We start from the raw sequence: 16,471 nt of genomic DNA, 5'->3' as shown, positions 1-16,471 counted from the left end.
GTGAATTTAACTTTTAATTTTCTAGAGGACTGGAAAGGTTTGGCCTCCTACCAGAAGGAGTTATTTAACAAGCTATAGCAATTTAAATACGTGATAAAGTAGGGTGGAGAATGCATCTGGCTGGCAGGCCAGATTTTTATTTCCCCACCCCTTGTGGGTCAAGTTTGACAGTGACATTGGGTGATCTTTTTTGCTTGCATGGGTCTCCAGATGCCCCTTGCAAAGTGCTCTGCAAGACACAACAACTAGCTGATCATCATAGCCCCTTGCAAAATGTTATGTTGCCATAGGGTTTTGCAGGCACCGCTAATCAGCAGTGCCAAAGAAAAGCCCTTTTGGCTGAGCCAAGTTTTTACCTGCCCCATACCTGATACTATATATGATATAAGGTGTAAGATAGGTGGGCTTGGCTTAAATGGCCTTACATGCCCAATTGGAAGGCCTGGTGGGCCTAATTTCCTGCACCTTTTGTAAAGTGTAATATATACGCAGACTGTGCACAAGGAGAGAATTTGCTGTGACCGACTAATTTCGTGGTTCACTCTTGGTGCATTTTGCAGACATCTTAATGTGTGCTTTGTTGGTCTGGAGTATGCCCTATCCAAATTTGTTAGGGCTATTTGCATTCGTCTGGTCTATCATACAGTGTGGTTAGACAATATATATGTGCTGGACTCAATATTTCTCATGCAGTGTTTTCCCCACCCTTTAAGAACACTAACAGTGGAAATATTGCTGTAACTGCTGGACGCTTCTGTTTCTTTCTCATTCCCTATTAAATTCCACTGACAATGCAAACATGTGCTTCCTATATCCCTGCCCTGGCCTCATCTGAACATATGCAACTGCTAGCACTTCACTAGTTGTGACTAGATTAGGCTTCAGAGTTGCTGATACTGGCATTGAAAGAGCTGCTTAGAGGAGCCCATGATGCTGAACTTGCTTCCAGATTCAGAATTGATGGTTATGCATGTATGACTATAAAACAAGAATGGAAAGTATGATCTGTTATTTGGCTTCGCAGAAAACTGAAAAAATGAATAGAGATGAGCTTTAATTTTTTTTTTAGCTGACTTTGATTTCATTGAAATATCATTTACCTCTACTTCTGTTTGAAACCATTATCACTGGGGAGGGGGGTGGTCTAGAAAACAAAAAGCAATACTGACAGCTAATAACTTTTGTTTATGGTCTTCAGTCCTCACAAAAATATTTTAATGAAACTGCCATATATGAATGTAGTAGCTGGGACTGAAATTGTTTCAGAACTACTTCTGAAGCAGGTAGGCACACAGTAAATATGTTAAGTAAGAGATAGTGTTTCTCCATTGGATATGATGCAGTATAGCATTCATAAAACACTTTTATATCATCTTAACTTAAAAACATTCTCGGGCTAACTGTCAGTGTTGGTCAGCAGACAGCCATGCATGGTCCCAGTTAGATTGCGATCATGTTTAGATGAAGAACTAGGGCAGATTCAAAGGAGAGTTGTTGCGGAGTCAGAGTTTTTGCAGGCCAAGATCTGAGCCAGCAGACATTCTTAGCAGGCTAAGGTAGGCAGAGAAACAGGAGGAATAGACATTATGACAGTCAAAGAAGCAAAGTTAGGGAGTGACTGAACCAATGCGAGAGTTGCTTTGTTGCACATGCAAATACTTACTGCAAGCTAGGAGCATTTATGGTCTGTCCAGGAAGAACCAATGGACTGTTTAGGGGTGGAACCATTCTGCAGGCTATGTAATAATAAACTATTATATTATATTGGAAGGCAATATTTGTATTTTCTTCCTATACTCTTAATCCCCATTGTTTGCCATCAAGGGCAATAAGAGACCAAGGAGGAGCTCTCTAGTTCAAGTTTTTATTGAACCTTACACTAAGTTTTTATGTGGTTTAAAGTTTTAAAGGAGTTTATAGTAGAAGGGATAATAGTGGTTCGTTGCATTGGCCATATAGTTTCTTTGAGATGTACATGTTTTTATAATCTGCGTAAGATTTAGTCTGATCAGTTAGGTCTGTTTTATTTTTCCACTTTTAGAGAATATCTGTAGATAGTTGTTTTGTTAAGATTTGGAAGTATATTAGTAGTCTGACTCCCTTAGGAGGTTGCTGATTCTCCTCCTTTGGAATATTTAAAGCAGAGGTTGGATGGCCATCTGTCATGTATGATCTAGTTGAGATTCTTGCATTGCAGGGGGTTTACAAGATTATACTTGTGGTCCCTGACAACTTTACAATTCTATGTTTCTATATGAATTACAAGCTAGGTTTAAATTTTCATTTTTAAAAGCATTGTTTGGAGTAACATGAAACATGTAAACAAAACCACCTTGCAGTACATAAAGATCATTTTATTGCACACATAAAATCTCACCTTCACTCTCACACAATGTGTTTTTAGATAAACAGAATAATAGAATAATATGAATTCTATTCCATCTGATAAAGAAAATGTAAGACACACATAGCATTTTCATAAATCTGACAGGAAAGCTTAACATAATTAATTGAAAAATAGAGCAGGGCATTTCCTTTACCCTAATGACTTCTTAAATCCACACCAGCTTATCAAAGAAAGCATTAATTAGAGTAATTGCAGAGCCAGCTGTCTATTGCTTGCTGTCCAGTACTTTCTGTTGAGGAAACCACAAAACTCACTGTAAGGTATTTTTTTAGGGAACTAATTAAAACTCTTGTGTGTTGCAAACTCACAATGTAACCTTTTGGGTTACATTGCACATCCTACTCTGGCTGCATATTTGAAAGTTCACACATACAGGTTTTTCCTATGCAGAATGGGGAGTGGCTACATTGCTAGTGTAGTGCTTTAAAACATGTTACCAGTTGATTCTTGGTGCAAGTTAATGTCCAGGACATGATTTGTTACATCATGCAGAAATAAGGTGTGGTAAAGCTAGAGTGAAGTTGCCATTTTCATATTCATAAAAGTAAAATTTGAGTGTTAAACAATGCCATGGCAGTTGTTTAAGTAAGGGTAGCTAGCCCTTTGCATTCCATGAATTTTTGAAGGTGTTAATGGTACAATTACAAACTTATTATGTATCTGGGTGTTTTGGAGAAGGTTCATGATGATAATGAAGGATGGTGGTGATTCTGATTAATGGGCTGCTACAGACTCTAGTTGTGTTGCTTGTTCAGTCCATTATTCACTTTCATTTGTTGCTAAGCAGTCGCTGGCTGCACAAAGGTCGTATGTGCTATGCAGATTGCCATCATGTGTATTGTCTAACTGTTTAACCACATATTTGCATCTCTCTACTTGCAGTTTTACAGAGTTAGGACCAATCTGTTATCAAATTAACAATCTAGAAGTTTAGAAGAAAATTATCATTCTGATTGATTAGAGTAGTAGAGTAAGTTCCTCATCTGCAAAGTAGGAATAGCATATTACTCTATTGTACTGTTGTATTATTCCCTTACAAAGCTGGAGTTAAAGTGGAAGCAAATCCACAGTTGTTGTTTTTTAATTTTTGCAAACCTTCATGTTCCCTTGAGCTTGCTGATACCTCCCTCTTGTGTACATTTGTGTGTGGTAAATTGAGATCACTACTAGTGTATACAAGTAGGGCCTTGAAGCAAAATTTTGTAGTGTGAAGTATTTCTGTTCAGGGTTCTAGCCATTTCATTTCCCCTCCCCATGGTATTCCTTCTTTCCAACAGTCAGTCAGCATCCTGTGCCTCCTGAGCACTCCTGCGCACTTTGAGTTTGTTGATACCCCCTTCTCATGAGTGTATGACATAGTTTTGACTACTAGCTGTGGGCTCACTGTCTCTAGAAGATCATAAATAGAATAAAAGAGAGAATGTACTGGGATCTCTCATAATGAGAAAGTAATCTCTTGCTTTCCTCCCTCCTTTTTTTTTTTATATGGATAGCACCAGTATTTGGTTGGCTGTATGGGAGAGGGACATAAATATTTAGAGCTTCCTCAGTCTAAACACTAGACACATTCCTAAGTCACCCTTCTGGTCTCAGCAAGTAGGAGGCCATAGCTAAGGTGAGGTCCTTCAAGGATCACATGACTTCACTGTTATAAACTGCATACTCGTTTTTAAAAAGGGGCAGTTATTTTATGGCAGGGCAGAGGAGCTGAATTTCAGAGCCACAAATGCTCCAAGATAGCCCTGGTTGCTAATTGGTCCTTCAGCTAGGTTTATGCATAGCTCCTGTGTTCTAGCTGGAACAGTATTTAGAACTCCAGGAACACACGTTTCAGATGTTGTATGTCCCTGAATTCCCTTACCATGTTTTAATTGGATTTTTGGCACTTACTGGCAAAACTGTGTATTTGTGTGCTCGCGTGTGCGCATGCTGCTTAGTATGGGAAAACTCCTCACCCTTCAACTGTGTGAACACACCCAACTCCCTAAAATGTAGGATTAGAATCAGTGCTGGCCAGAAGGCAAGAATGTGTCTTGGCACCATTTATTTTATAAATTAAACATGGGACTTTCATCACAATTCTGTGAGAATGAATTAGGTAGCAAAAGGTTAAACCTGTCCTGAACCTAGAAAAATACAGGTTATCAATCCAACTAACTAAATAAAGGGAACAATTAATGCCATTCTTCTGGATTTATTAATGCTTCAGGGCTTAGCTAGGGAAAATGCAGTAGCAACTGAAATGGGAAGACAGAGCTTTGAAACCACTCTAAAATCTAATTTGTTGAGTTACAAAGCGATTTGATCAACCTGTGCAATGAGAAAAGGGCACACTTTAAAAATCAAATTTATTTTCAAAGATTCGCTTAATGAAATAGTCCTGCGTCTTGATGTGTTTACAAACAAGACAGATAGATTTTCTGATATTGTGAGTTTTCTTTCAGTTATTTTTGTAAGAGTACAGCAAGATTAAACATACTTTTTATTTCCAGCTTACAGGATGACAGAATTCGGGTAGAGAGGATGGAAAACAAGCATTTTGAATACAGCAATGCTTTCCAACTGATTACAAACTTCTATGGAGACCGAGTACTTGATAGTAAAGGTAACTGATTCAGAAACTCATTGAAATTTGTCTGAATAGTTTGCATTTGTATTAAATAGGATTTTATTATTTTGTAAAAGTTACTTCATGGTGTCATATTTTCCTTAATTTACAAGTAAATTTTAATATTCTGAGATTGTGCTTGTTAATATATAGAGGTTTTGATATACCGTAGATTCCAGCGTATTAGGTGACTGGGCATATAAGGTTTCGTCTTATAAGCCCAGTCTTATATGCTGGGTAGGAGGAAGCCGCCCAGCACGGCGCCCGCTGTTGCTGTGATGGCAGCTTTGGCAGCCTCCGAAGCAGCAGTGGGCGGCGGTCTCCGCGCTGGGAGGAAGCTGCCCGGCACCCACTGCTGCCTCGGAGGTAGTATATATATCGTATAGCAGTATTTAAGAATCAGAGAGGTCATTCCATCCATATGTATTTCTTGATAACCAGTAAACATTAATTTTAAATTACAGATTATTCAAATAAAAACTCCAAAAATAATTCAAGAACTAAACTCTTTACTAGTCAGTTGAGCAGCAAGTTGGGCCTGGTTTGCTTTTGGAAAGGGAGCCACACAAGGAATCTTGACAGTGCCTTAGAGTATTTGTCTCAGAGGAGATTTGACGAAGTTAGTTTCCTAATTAATTTCTTGCAACGCAATCCTATACATGTCTGTTCTTAAGTAAGCTATTCAGAGTTCATTGGTACTTGCTTCTAAGTAATTTTGTATAGGTTTTCAGTCTTAGGCTGTTTCCATGCAACCAGTTTTTCAAGTAACAAATGCTTAGTTAACTTGTTTCTGTTAAGAAAGGTTTTGATATTATATATGGGATGATGATGATGTTAATAATATAAATGATGTAATAACATTAGATATCACCCAACATTTTTTGGATTCTCATTTTCCCAGTAATAAATTGTTGCTGTGAAAAATATGGTTCTTTTTCTAGCTAGTTTGCGCCATTGCAATGGTAGCATAAGCCCCTATTACATAGTATACAGAACCTTGTAGGTAAGTGGCATAAGATCCTGCCCATGTGTTTGTACCCATTTGTGGTAATACAAAAGTATATGCTGAAGAATTTGAAGGAAGCAAATACCAGGAAGGCTTTCCATTCCTCAGTAGCAATGCTACTGCTTTTCCTCTTTCTCCACCTCTCCAGCTCTGGAATGCACAGCCACTATTTCCCGTGCAGCAAAGCTTCTTCCCTTGCCTGAATCCAATATATCATGCAGAATTTGATAACTCTTCTTGCCCAGTAAGGTGTCACAGTTTTTCCCTGTCCCAAGATGCACAAACAAATACAAGGCATTAAATGTGTAGATTGTAAAAATATCACGAATAACTCGCTGAAGGAGATATCCTTGCTGCACTGTCCGTAAGTATGAGGTAGGCAAAAGAAATATATATTGTAGTAGTGATTAAGATGCCAATTTGGAGCGAGAGCTAAAATATAGTGCAGAATAGGAGCTCCTACACACTGGATTTTATATGTTGCTGTAATAAAAGCTGGTTGTAATACAACTATACAAATTACAATTGTATTTTTAAGGTTCCCAAGCATTGTCAGTGGTTTTAAACTTGGATAAGTCAGTGCTATGCTCCCTGGCTGCTGTAATCATGTATCTTAAAGAATTTAATTTAGAAAAGATACTCTACAACCCAAGGTAAGTACTTTTAATTTCAGAAAATCACAATCTTGAAGAAAGAATACTGTAGGGATATTATTTTGCATCCTCTGGCCAATTTCCTTTCATAAAATAAGTGTACTTTTTGTGATATCCCACTTGTAAACAAGTTCTATAATGTTCTATAAATTAGGCATTTAAAGCTAACAAAAGTGGAAAAACTTTAGAAATGTAAAAGTATATGCTTGTAGGGGTTTTAAAAATTACTTACTTGATTATTATACTGCCTAGTTGAACTACTATAATACTAAATGCAGAACTGCTATGAGAAGAATTTTTAAGCAAATCCTTATTCTATCAAATCACCACTTCTGTGCCAATAATACTATTGCTGCAGTTGTCGCATATAAAAGCAGTTTTTATCTTGTCTTTTAATGTCAGTGCCTACAATACCAAGTAAAAATGCTTCTGGTTTTTTAAATAAATGTATATTTCAACATCTTCTCCATCTCATAAATCATTCCCAGAATCCTTTCACTTTCTTACATTCCCACCACAGATGATAAAAAGTGCCTCTTTTACCTCTTCATAAGGTTTCATTTTCCAATTATTTCCTTCTTCTCTTACTAACTTTTCATATGTGCCCCAATTTTTACTCATATTTATCTTTTTTACACTCATTGCTTCCAAAGGTGACAACCACCATGGTGTTTTACGTTCTAATAGGTTTTTATACCTATCCCAGATTTCATATAGAGCTCTTTGGAATATGTGGTTTCCAAATCCTTTATGCACTTTTGTTTTGTCATACCATAAATATACGTGCTAACCAAACCTCTTATCAAATCCTTCTAAGTCCAACAAATCTGTATTTTCTAACAATATCCATTCCTTCAACCAACAAAGGCAGGAATGGTTCATAGTATAACTTCAAGTCTGGCAAGGCAAAGCCCCCTCTTTCTCTAATATCAGTTAACAATTTAAATTTAATTCTTGGTTTCTGCCCCTGCCAGATATATCTTGAAATTATTTTCTGCCACTCCTTAAATATAGCTGCCCCTTTGATTATCGGAATTGATTGGAACAAAAATAACAGTTTTGGTAGCACATTCATTTTAATGACTGACATCCTACCCTATAGAGAAAGTTGCATCCGTTCCCACAGTTCCAAATCTCTCTTAATTCCATTCCACATCGGTGTCTAATTATCTTGAAATAAATTTATATTCTTTGGGGTTAGCCAAATTACCAAATAATTCACTTTTTTTACTACTTCTATACCAGTTTGTTGTTGAAGCATAGCCACCAAATCTTGTTTCATACTTTTAACTAACATTTTAGTTTTCTTTTTATTTAATTTGAAACCTGCTACTTGTCCGAACTGTTCTATTTCTTCTAGTGCTTCTTTATCACTAGTCAATGGTTCTTCCATTGTTAAAACCAAGTCATCTGCAAAGGCTTTCACTTTAACATTGGTAGTTGATTTTAAATTAGTCTTCCCCAGAAGTAAAATGATTCACATGTGTTTACCAGAAGCTGTTTCTCCTTCATATGTCTTAACGTGCTTTCCCCAACAATAGACAAAGCCAAGATTTTATTTTAAAGCTTAATAAGCAACTATCTTGTGTCATCACTATGGAATAATGCTTTTACTTTCAGTAATTTTAAGAAGTTATCAAATGAAGCTGAATATATGATACTTAATGGGTCTACGGTAAATAATCTTGAAATCTTACAGAATCAGGTAAGAAAGTATGCTTCATCCTGCACATTTCTTTGCTTGGGAAGCATGTCTTGGATTATTGCATGTGTCCTTCATACACTAGTTCTCCCCTAGCTTCCTGTGTTTAGTCAGATTTTCCCCAGCTAGGCTCTAACAATGGAAGTACAGTGGTGCCCCGCAAGACGAACGCCTCGCAAGACGAAAAACCCGCTAGACGAAAGGGTTTTCCGTTTTGGAGGCGCTTCGCAAAACGAATTCCCCTATGGGGTTGCTTCGCAAGACGAAAAAAATCTTGCATCCCCCCATGGGTTTTTTTCGCTTTTTTCGCCCTTTTCTTAAGCCGCTAAGCCACTTATCAGCTGTTCCGCTGATAAGCCGCTTAACAGCTGATCGCTGGAAGCCGCTTGACAGCTGTAGCGCTAATCCTCTAAGCTGTCAATGGGCTTGCTTCGCAAGACGAAAAAACCGCTATACGAAGAGCCTCACGGAACGGATTAATTTCGTCTTGCGAGGCACCACTGTAAGTTGAAACAGGAGACCTATGATTCTGTTATTCTTTCTCGGAAGGAATATATTTAGGGAAGAATTGGCAGTTAGAACATGGGTTGGCAAACTAAGGTCCGCGGGCCGGATCAGACCCAATTGCCTTCTAAATCCGGGCTGTGGATGGTCCGGGAATCACCGCGTGGATCGCCAGCGCATGCGCATTCTTTTCCTCTCCCTCACACGGTGGTGGTGGTGGAGGCGCCTCCTCCCTCCCTCCTAGCTTCTCCCCGCCCTGCCTAGAGGAGGAAGGGGGCTGGGCTTTGTTGCTGCCAGCCCCTCTGGAGCCCTTTTGCGTGCTGCTCATCATCCCTCCACCGCCGTTCTTTCTTTTTTCTTTCCAAAATATAGTCCGGCCCCCCACAAGGTCTGAGGGGCAGGGGACCGGCCCCCTGCTGAAAAAGTTTGAGGACCCCTGAGTTAGAATTTAGCAGCTAGTCTCCTGATTTCCCTCTGAGCCTATGTTGACAGTACTTTAATAAATGCAGTTTTGGGGTAATGCATTTACCAAGGTGACACAAGGTAGCCACTGTAACACCACTTTTCAAAAAAAAGGATCCACAGACATTGTTTTGTTTTGTACCCTGTCTTTGTTTTGATTGTTTTGATTTGTACCCTGTTTTGATTTGATCATTGTTTTGATTTGTACCCTGTCTTTTTATCAGATAATGTACAACTCTAGAAGGATGTCAGCATAATTTTATACCAATCAAGAAGAAGAACATGGTGCAGGGCATGCATGTTCTGAGGGCATATGATGCAGCCAGCTTGTTGAAGTTAAGCAGGTCCTGGTCTAGTCGTTTTTAATTCTGTGATGAATGAAAGGCCAGATATAAGTACAGTGGTACCTCTAGTTGCGGACACGATCCATTCCTGGGTACCGCTCGCATCCCGAAAAGTCCGCAACTGGAGCCGCGCTTCTGCGCAAGCATGGAGCGTGATAAAGCACTTCTGTGCATGCGCATATTGCTCAGAATGCTTTTGCGCATGTGCAAAGCACTCAAACTGTTTCTGCTCATGCACACGCAGCAAAACCCTGAAGTATACACTTCTGGGTTTGCTGTGTTCACAAGCCAAAAAGACGCAACATGAACCTAATGCCACATAAGGTATGACTGTATACTGAAGATAAGACATCCTTTTTAAAAGTGAAGCTCTTGCCCATAAAAGGCACAAACACTTGGAACAGAACTGAAAATGGAAAATAAGCCAAGGAGAGAAGGAATTTACTGCAGATAAAAAAATGGCTAAAGATATAAAATAAATAAATAAACATTTACACCAAAAGCAGGAATCTAGTCACAAAAATCACTGAAGGAGTTATAGAAAGTAAAAGAAAAAGTAAACTTTTTTCCAGAAGTTCAAGAGATTCATATCTAAATCACTGCACTGATGTTAGTATGTATAATGTGTGGAAATAAGTTGTAGAACAAACAGACAAAAGACAAAGTAATTGGCCACTAGAACCAAATGTCATTTATCAAAGAGCACAATCTTTCCAGAAGTGTAGATATTATTAACATTGACCTCTTTATGGGAGGATTGTGGTAGCCACTGTAACACCACTTTTCAAAAAAAAGGATCCACAGACATTCAAGGAAATGTCAGTTTCTGAGGAAAAAGGTAAACTTACTTTGTTGTGCATTTTTATCATACTTCTTTTATTTTATGTTGATGAAAAACAGAGTATGTTTAAAGAACTAAGATTCTTAAAGTTCAGATTTCCCATATTTTCTTTCAATTGTGTTTTGATTGATTGAATAAAACACTGTCATTACTGCAGACTGATAAGAAAAGAAAAGGCAGCCTGTTTTGGGTCTTGGATCATACAAAAACTTCATTTGGGCAACGAAGACTAAAGAAATGGGTGACACAGCCTCTTTTGAAATCCAGGTATTCATTACCAAATAACTTTGCTACCCAATAGCTGAGCTAGATATTGATTATTTTAAAGGTATAATTCTTTTGTTTTTCCTTTGACGAGAGTCTATGTAGCTAATTTTCTTCTTAGGCTAGATTAAAAACTGCTAGCTTCGAGGAATAATTACCAACGTTCAGATCAGCTCTGCTACTCGAGTTCTTATACACCATGTAAAATTTAGTGTGTTTTTAGGTTTTGGCTGTTACAAAAAATGCATTTGCCTGATTCTGCATCCTTTAAACATGCTGGCAGTGTAATAGCATTATTTGCTATCTTTAATGGAACTCCTTTTTGAATAATATATAGTTGTCCTTGACTTTGGCCATACTTTGGATGTAACAGATAGTTTTGTTGATTTTAGTGTTGCTGCTTTGTTCTGATTCCATTTTTAGATTTGATGCAGTGTTTTAACAATATTTTATTTGTTTTGATTGTGATGTTCTGTATTGCTAGCCACCCTGTGCTTCCATTGGGAGGAAGGCCAGAACAGAAACATAAGGAAATAAATAAAATGCTTCACTTCTAACGTAGTTGGGTTTTTGTTGTTGTTGTTTTTTTTGCTTTCTTACAGGGAATCCCATATTGAGAATTAACTTCTGCTGTGCCCATTGGGGATCACTCACTACTGTGTCTTACTTACATCTTCATCCTAGGAACTATTTTCAGCTATGCAGTGATTGTGACAATTATAGAAGAGTCAGTGTCTGCCCTTGGCAGTTTAGTTTGATAACAGTTGGAAACAATGGGAGAGACATTCCCCTGTTATAGTACTAGTGGGGAGTGATCACTGGTAGGAGACAAAATTCTGCTAGCTGGAAGCATGCAGTTGTTTGTTGTTGTCATTTAACTGAATTTCAGAATTTAGAATTTTATGTAAAATCCTCACCAGTCAGCAGTTTTTTTTCCTTTGCAGTAATATATGAATGGAAGTTGAGAAAGCTATGATACCGGCTGATGTGCCTCTTTATCTTTTTTCCTAATCAGTTTGCATTCAGCAGCTTCCTCTCCTGACTTATCATGATGAATGACTGTTGTTGCAACAAAATGTGCTGTAATTGTAGATCAGAATTATTTATGATGATTGCAGCTTTTCATTACGGATGCATTCTACTCAATGGCTCATCTCTCCCTAGGGATTGAATGTGTATGACTAAAGCCTAATTTAGACCCAGTAGTAATTCTGCTTAGAATTGGATCAACTTACAGTAAATACTTTGGAACTAAAACTTTACTTTGGAAAATATGGGAGTGGGACATGAGAATGAGACAGGGACCATTGTATTAGAGGTAGCGGTCATGTGTGAAGTGGTCTAGCTTGATGTCGCAATATTGGGCTAATTGCTCATAAATAGCTTTTCATAATGCTATGGAGAATGGCTCCTCTCCTACTACAATTGAGGTATGAATGCAACTTTGTATGAAAAATGATCCTGTCTCTTATGCTAGACACTTAAAGATTATCCACACACAGCTGCAACTGTTTTATATGGCAGAGAAAGGGTAAACATATTCCCAGTTGTAGAGAAATGATTTGATTTCAGAGTTTGACCCCCCCCAGCACCTCTTTAAACTATCGGTCAATCCCCCTTTCCTCATATCATCCCCTGAAGTGTCATCCAGTGAGGAAAAAGAGGAGGAAGACTAAGAGCTGCATTTATCCCTCACTGGTAATTGCAACAAGTTTAAAAAATGGTTTCCTAGTACTTTACACAATTTTGCTTATACACTCAATAGCCAGGAACATAACCCTTGCATAAGATTACCTGTATTTGGCAAACATTTAAATCCTGCATTTGTACAAATTTGGTTGTTTCCTTTTTCAAGGTGATTGTTGCTGAAGTTGCATTTTACTTGTGCAAAACAAAAGCCCTTGATTGCCATTTAACAGATGTGGAGATAGTAGTATGCAGATCTAGTCATCCCTCTAGATGCATTCATGAATATTTTCACTATTGTTTCACAAATATGAAGAGAGCTGTGCCATTATGCCACAAAAAACCCAAAAGGAGCCATTCTAAAATTGCTAGAAATGGGCTGCGGGATATGTAGGATGTTTCAAGTTTTTAATGTTTTACTTAGAAGGTTGAGAGAAGAAAAGAAAACTTCATCCTAGTAATAGTTCTGCAGTTCCTTGAAGAGTCTGTCAGGCTCAAAACTTGATGGGTGTTTTTGCATGGGTTTTTGTTTAACTTTCTCTCACACTTTTGGCATGGACCATATTGTCCCTGTCCCCCAGCCACATGGTTGTTCATACTCAGGGGCTTCCTGACAGAAAAAAGACTGTTGCAGCTTTTATGCTAAAAGTATATAGAAAGTTTGATCCATCTATCTCAGTTGCTGTAAATCTAAATAATATTGTAGCGCAATTTGTGTTTGTATAAAATGTAGACAATATACATGATGCAAGTCCTAGTATAGATAAAAAAACAAACTAAAATTCAGATAATACAATCTGAATATTTAGTTTCTCATAATATTTGTTGTACTGTATTTACAACAGATTGTAGTAGAAGCAAAAATGTTTTAAATGGCCCTTTTACAGTGGCATATTTATCCCATACATAATCCTCTATGGAGACTTATATTTTATTATTCTTGGGAAAGTGTTTAAAAAACATAGTGAGGTGAAAAAAATAGGTCACTTGATATTGGATGATGTTCTCTTGACCCGGTTTTTAAATATTGAGGATTACACCAGGCATGTAAGTGTATGCATGCTTCTTTTGTGTTAGATTACTAGAGCTATAGTAGTACAGCCATATGTGAAAATGATTTAAAGTGCAGATTAACCTTTCGAGGGTAGTGTTTCATCTTTCCTCTGCCGTAGTATGTTTACATTTACTGGTTCATGTTGGTATATTATGTATTCATAAACTGAGTTCATAAACATGTTTTTCCAGTCCCAATGTGATATATAGTTAGTATTTTTAGATGTATTTATGTTCTCCTTTAAATACCCATTCCAAAACTAGGGGGGGGGGTGTCTGAAGCCTTTTGACTCAGAGAATGGTCCTCCATTTGAATCATAACAGTCATAGCTTTTTGAAAAGGCCAGCTCAGGTGGAATGCTACCCATAAATGTAATGCCAGATCCTTCAATTTAGAGAGGGGTGTATGTGTCCTGTATGTTGTATTGGCTCTCCTAATTTCTAGACTGGTACTAAGCTAGCCCCTGATTGCTGGTTTATCCAGACAGATTAGTATAATCAGCTTGACATGGGAGCAAGAAGGGAGAAAAATTGAGAGGAGGGAAATGGTTGGCATAAAAGAGTGCCAGAAATTCGAATGGGGGGGGGGAGATAAAGAGGAAAACAGAGCAGCAGAGGTTTTAATAAAGCAGGGATGAAAACACACAGAGGAAAATGGTACATAGTTTTAAACAACAACAGAGCTTTGAATAGAGCAGGGATGGAGTAAATCTGAAGGGGAGGGGAAAGTGGCAATTTTAAACATGACAGAGCTTTCAGTGGAGCGAGCAGGGGTGACTCTGGGGGTTGGGGGAATGAATGTTTAAAAACAAAGTTTGAGTGCCCCAATAAAGGAGTGGGGGAAAGTGCTAGCTGCTGCATTGTACCCATCTCTGCTATTTCTTCTTGTTAAAATTGGTTTGTTTTTAAAAACTCTTGAGTGTCTCTATATCCCTAAAGGGAAGAACAGGGTAAGGGGGGGGCAGACTGTTTTAAACTTCACCCTCTTCCATTCCCCAGCTGCTTCATGTGCGAGAAATAAAGGATGTGGAGCCCTCAGATACCCCATAATACTGTGCTACAGTATGTTTCACTTCTGGTATCATGTGTTGTCTTCAACATGATGTTCCAGATTCACTGTAGGAATTCAGAAGATTTGCATATATGGGTGTTTGCTTGTTAATAAAATAATAACACTCACCAACCGAAAAGTTCTCTAACTAAACGAGATAACTGGCAGGATTGCTTTTCAGAGTCTGTTCATCTTAAAGATACAGTAACTTAAATCATCATGGTATGTGCACACGCAAAGGGAGCTGCAGAATAGGAGACAGGACATTGCATGGAAATAGGGGTGCTCTGTGTGCAAAGGAGAGTTGAGAAAAGAGACTGACGGTACAAATGGGTGTGCAAGGGAGGTTGCAAAAAACGAGAAGGTTGGAGGTATGGGATTGGGGTTAAAGATGAAAGCAGGGCCATGAAAGAATCTGAAGAACTCCAAACCGCCTGGAGGAGAAAGATGCAGTAGGCTATATGTGTGTGTGTGTGTGTGTGTGTGCATGCGCGCAAGCAAGGGGAGGGTACACAAAAGAAGAAGACATGGGGGTGAAGATGGAAATGGGTGCAAAGAGGGATTGCAGACTAGAAGAGAGAAGCGGCTTCAGAAATGGGGTTGGGAAAGTGAAATGCAAGCTTAATAGTTGCATGTTGTGTTAAGGGGAAGCTCTTGTCAGCATCGCCCTTGAGCCAGTGTACCAACTGGACTCATGCACTACAGCCCCGACTGGGCTAGGCGAGCTGGGTAGCACTGCCAAAGACCTCCTTTCCCACAGGAACTGGTAACAGTGCTGTGGACTCACAGCTTGGAGCTGAGAGCACCGGATTCACTGTCTCAATAATGCAGTCGTTGCGCAGCAGCGTTTTGCAGAGTCTTGCAGAGTATAAACCACTCGGAGAGCAGCTCTGTAAAGTATCTTCTTTTATTCTATAACTACAGCTATAATACAAACTATATACAGAGCTAAATATTCTGAGCATACATCAATGCTACTCTGAGTGCCTGCAGCTGCTCTTTGCAGCAATCTTATCTCTAAATACTATCTCTTGCACTCACTCTCCGACAAACTGACTGACTCTCTCTCTCTCACACACACACAGACTCACTCACTTGACTAATTAAGTAGAGAGCAGTACATTGCTCCTCCTCTCTGTAGAGTCAGCAGAGACCTCAGGAGATTCTTGGGTATGGGAGGGGTGAAATCTCCTCAGCTCTAGGGGTTTAATGTGGAGGGAATTGCAGCAGGGGTGTTAGCAGGCAGAGCGAGCAGTGGTACAGCCCCTAGTTAACTAATAAAGGATGTCTGTGTTGTGGCCAGTGGGGAATATAAATCCACAGAATAAGCAAAGGTTATTCTGGCTTAAATCTTTTCATTGTAAACTGTTTTCTGATGGTGTTGATGATCTTTTGAGAAACTTGCTGCTTTATGTAACTTTGCCTTATACAGTGGTACCTCGGGTTAAGTACTTAATTCGTTCTGGAGGTCTGTACTTAACCTGAAACTGTTCTTAACGTGAAGCACCACTTTAGCTAATGGGCCTCCTGCTGCTGCCGCGCCGCTGGAGCACAATTTCTGTTCTCATCCTGAAGCAAAGTTCTTAACCTGAGGTACAGTTTCTGGGTTAGCGGAGTCTGTAACCTGAAGCATATGTAACCTGAGGTACCATTGTACCCAGCCCACTTAAGTGGGGTGATCCAGGCAGAGATCCTGAAATTATTATATTGCAGAGAACATTCCGTCTGTAGTAAAATAATCATTTTTTAACAGTGAAATTAATTCTCGACTTGATGCGGTGTCTGAGGTTCTCCTATCAGAATCGAGTGTCTTTGGCCAAATAAAGCACCTTCTATGTAAGATGCCAGATGTTGAACGAGGACTCTGTAGTATTTATCACAAAAAGGTAA

General features: G+C 38.8%; 1 protein-coding gene and 1 long non-coding RNA gene across 5 annotated transcripts in view; one reads left to right on the top strand and one right to left on the bottom strand.

Moving 5' to 3' along the window:
- Positions 1 to 16,471, bottom strand: part of LOC309380361 — a 194,036-nt gene that overhangs the window by 148,760 nt on the left and 28,805 nt on the right. The gene's annotated exons all lie outside the window — the stretch shown is intronic.
- Positions 1 to 16,471, top strand: part of MSH3 (mutS homolog 3) — a 69,105-nt gene that overhangs the window by 34,937 nt on the left and 17,697 nt on the right. For all 4 annotated transcript variants that reach the window (XR_014172820.1, XM_081930142.1, XM_081930140.1 and 1 more), the window contains 5 exons: positions 4,900 to 5,012; positions 6,560 to 6,674; positions 8,295 to 8,379; positions 10,685 to 10,794; positions 16,335 to 16,467. Coding sequence is in view for 3 of the 4 variants with exons in the window: in XM_081930142.1 (XP_081786268.1) it covers positions 4,900 to 5,012; positions 6,560 to 6,674; positions 8,295 to 8,379; positions 10,685 to 10,794; positions 16,335 to 16,467 (556 nt within the window). In the remaining variant the exon portion in view is untranslated. The remainder of the gene's footprint in view (positions 1 to 4,899; positions 5,013 to 6,559; positions 6,675 to 8,294; positions 8,380 to 10,684; positions 10,795 to 16,334; positions 16,468 to 16,471) is intronic.

The sequence above is a fragment of the Podarcis melisellensis genome (assembly GCF_964234715.1).
Source record: "Podarcis melisellensis genome assembly, chromosome: 11".
NCBI lineage: Eukaryota > Metazoa > Chordata > Lepidosauria > Squamata > Lacertidae > Podarcis > Podarcis melisellensis.
The sequence above is the reverse complement of the archived record's forward strand: the minus strand, read 5'-3'. Positions and strand labels throughout refer to the sequence as shown.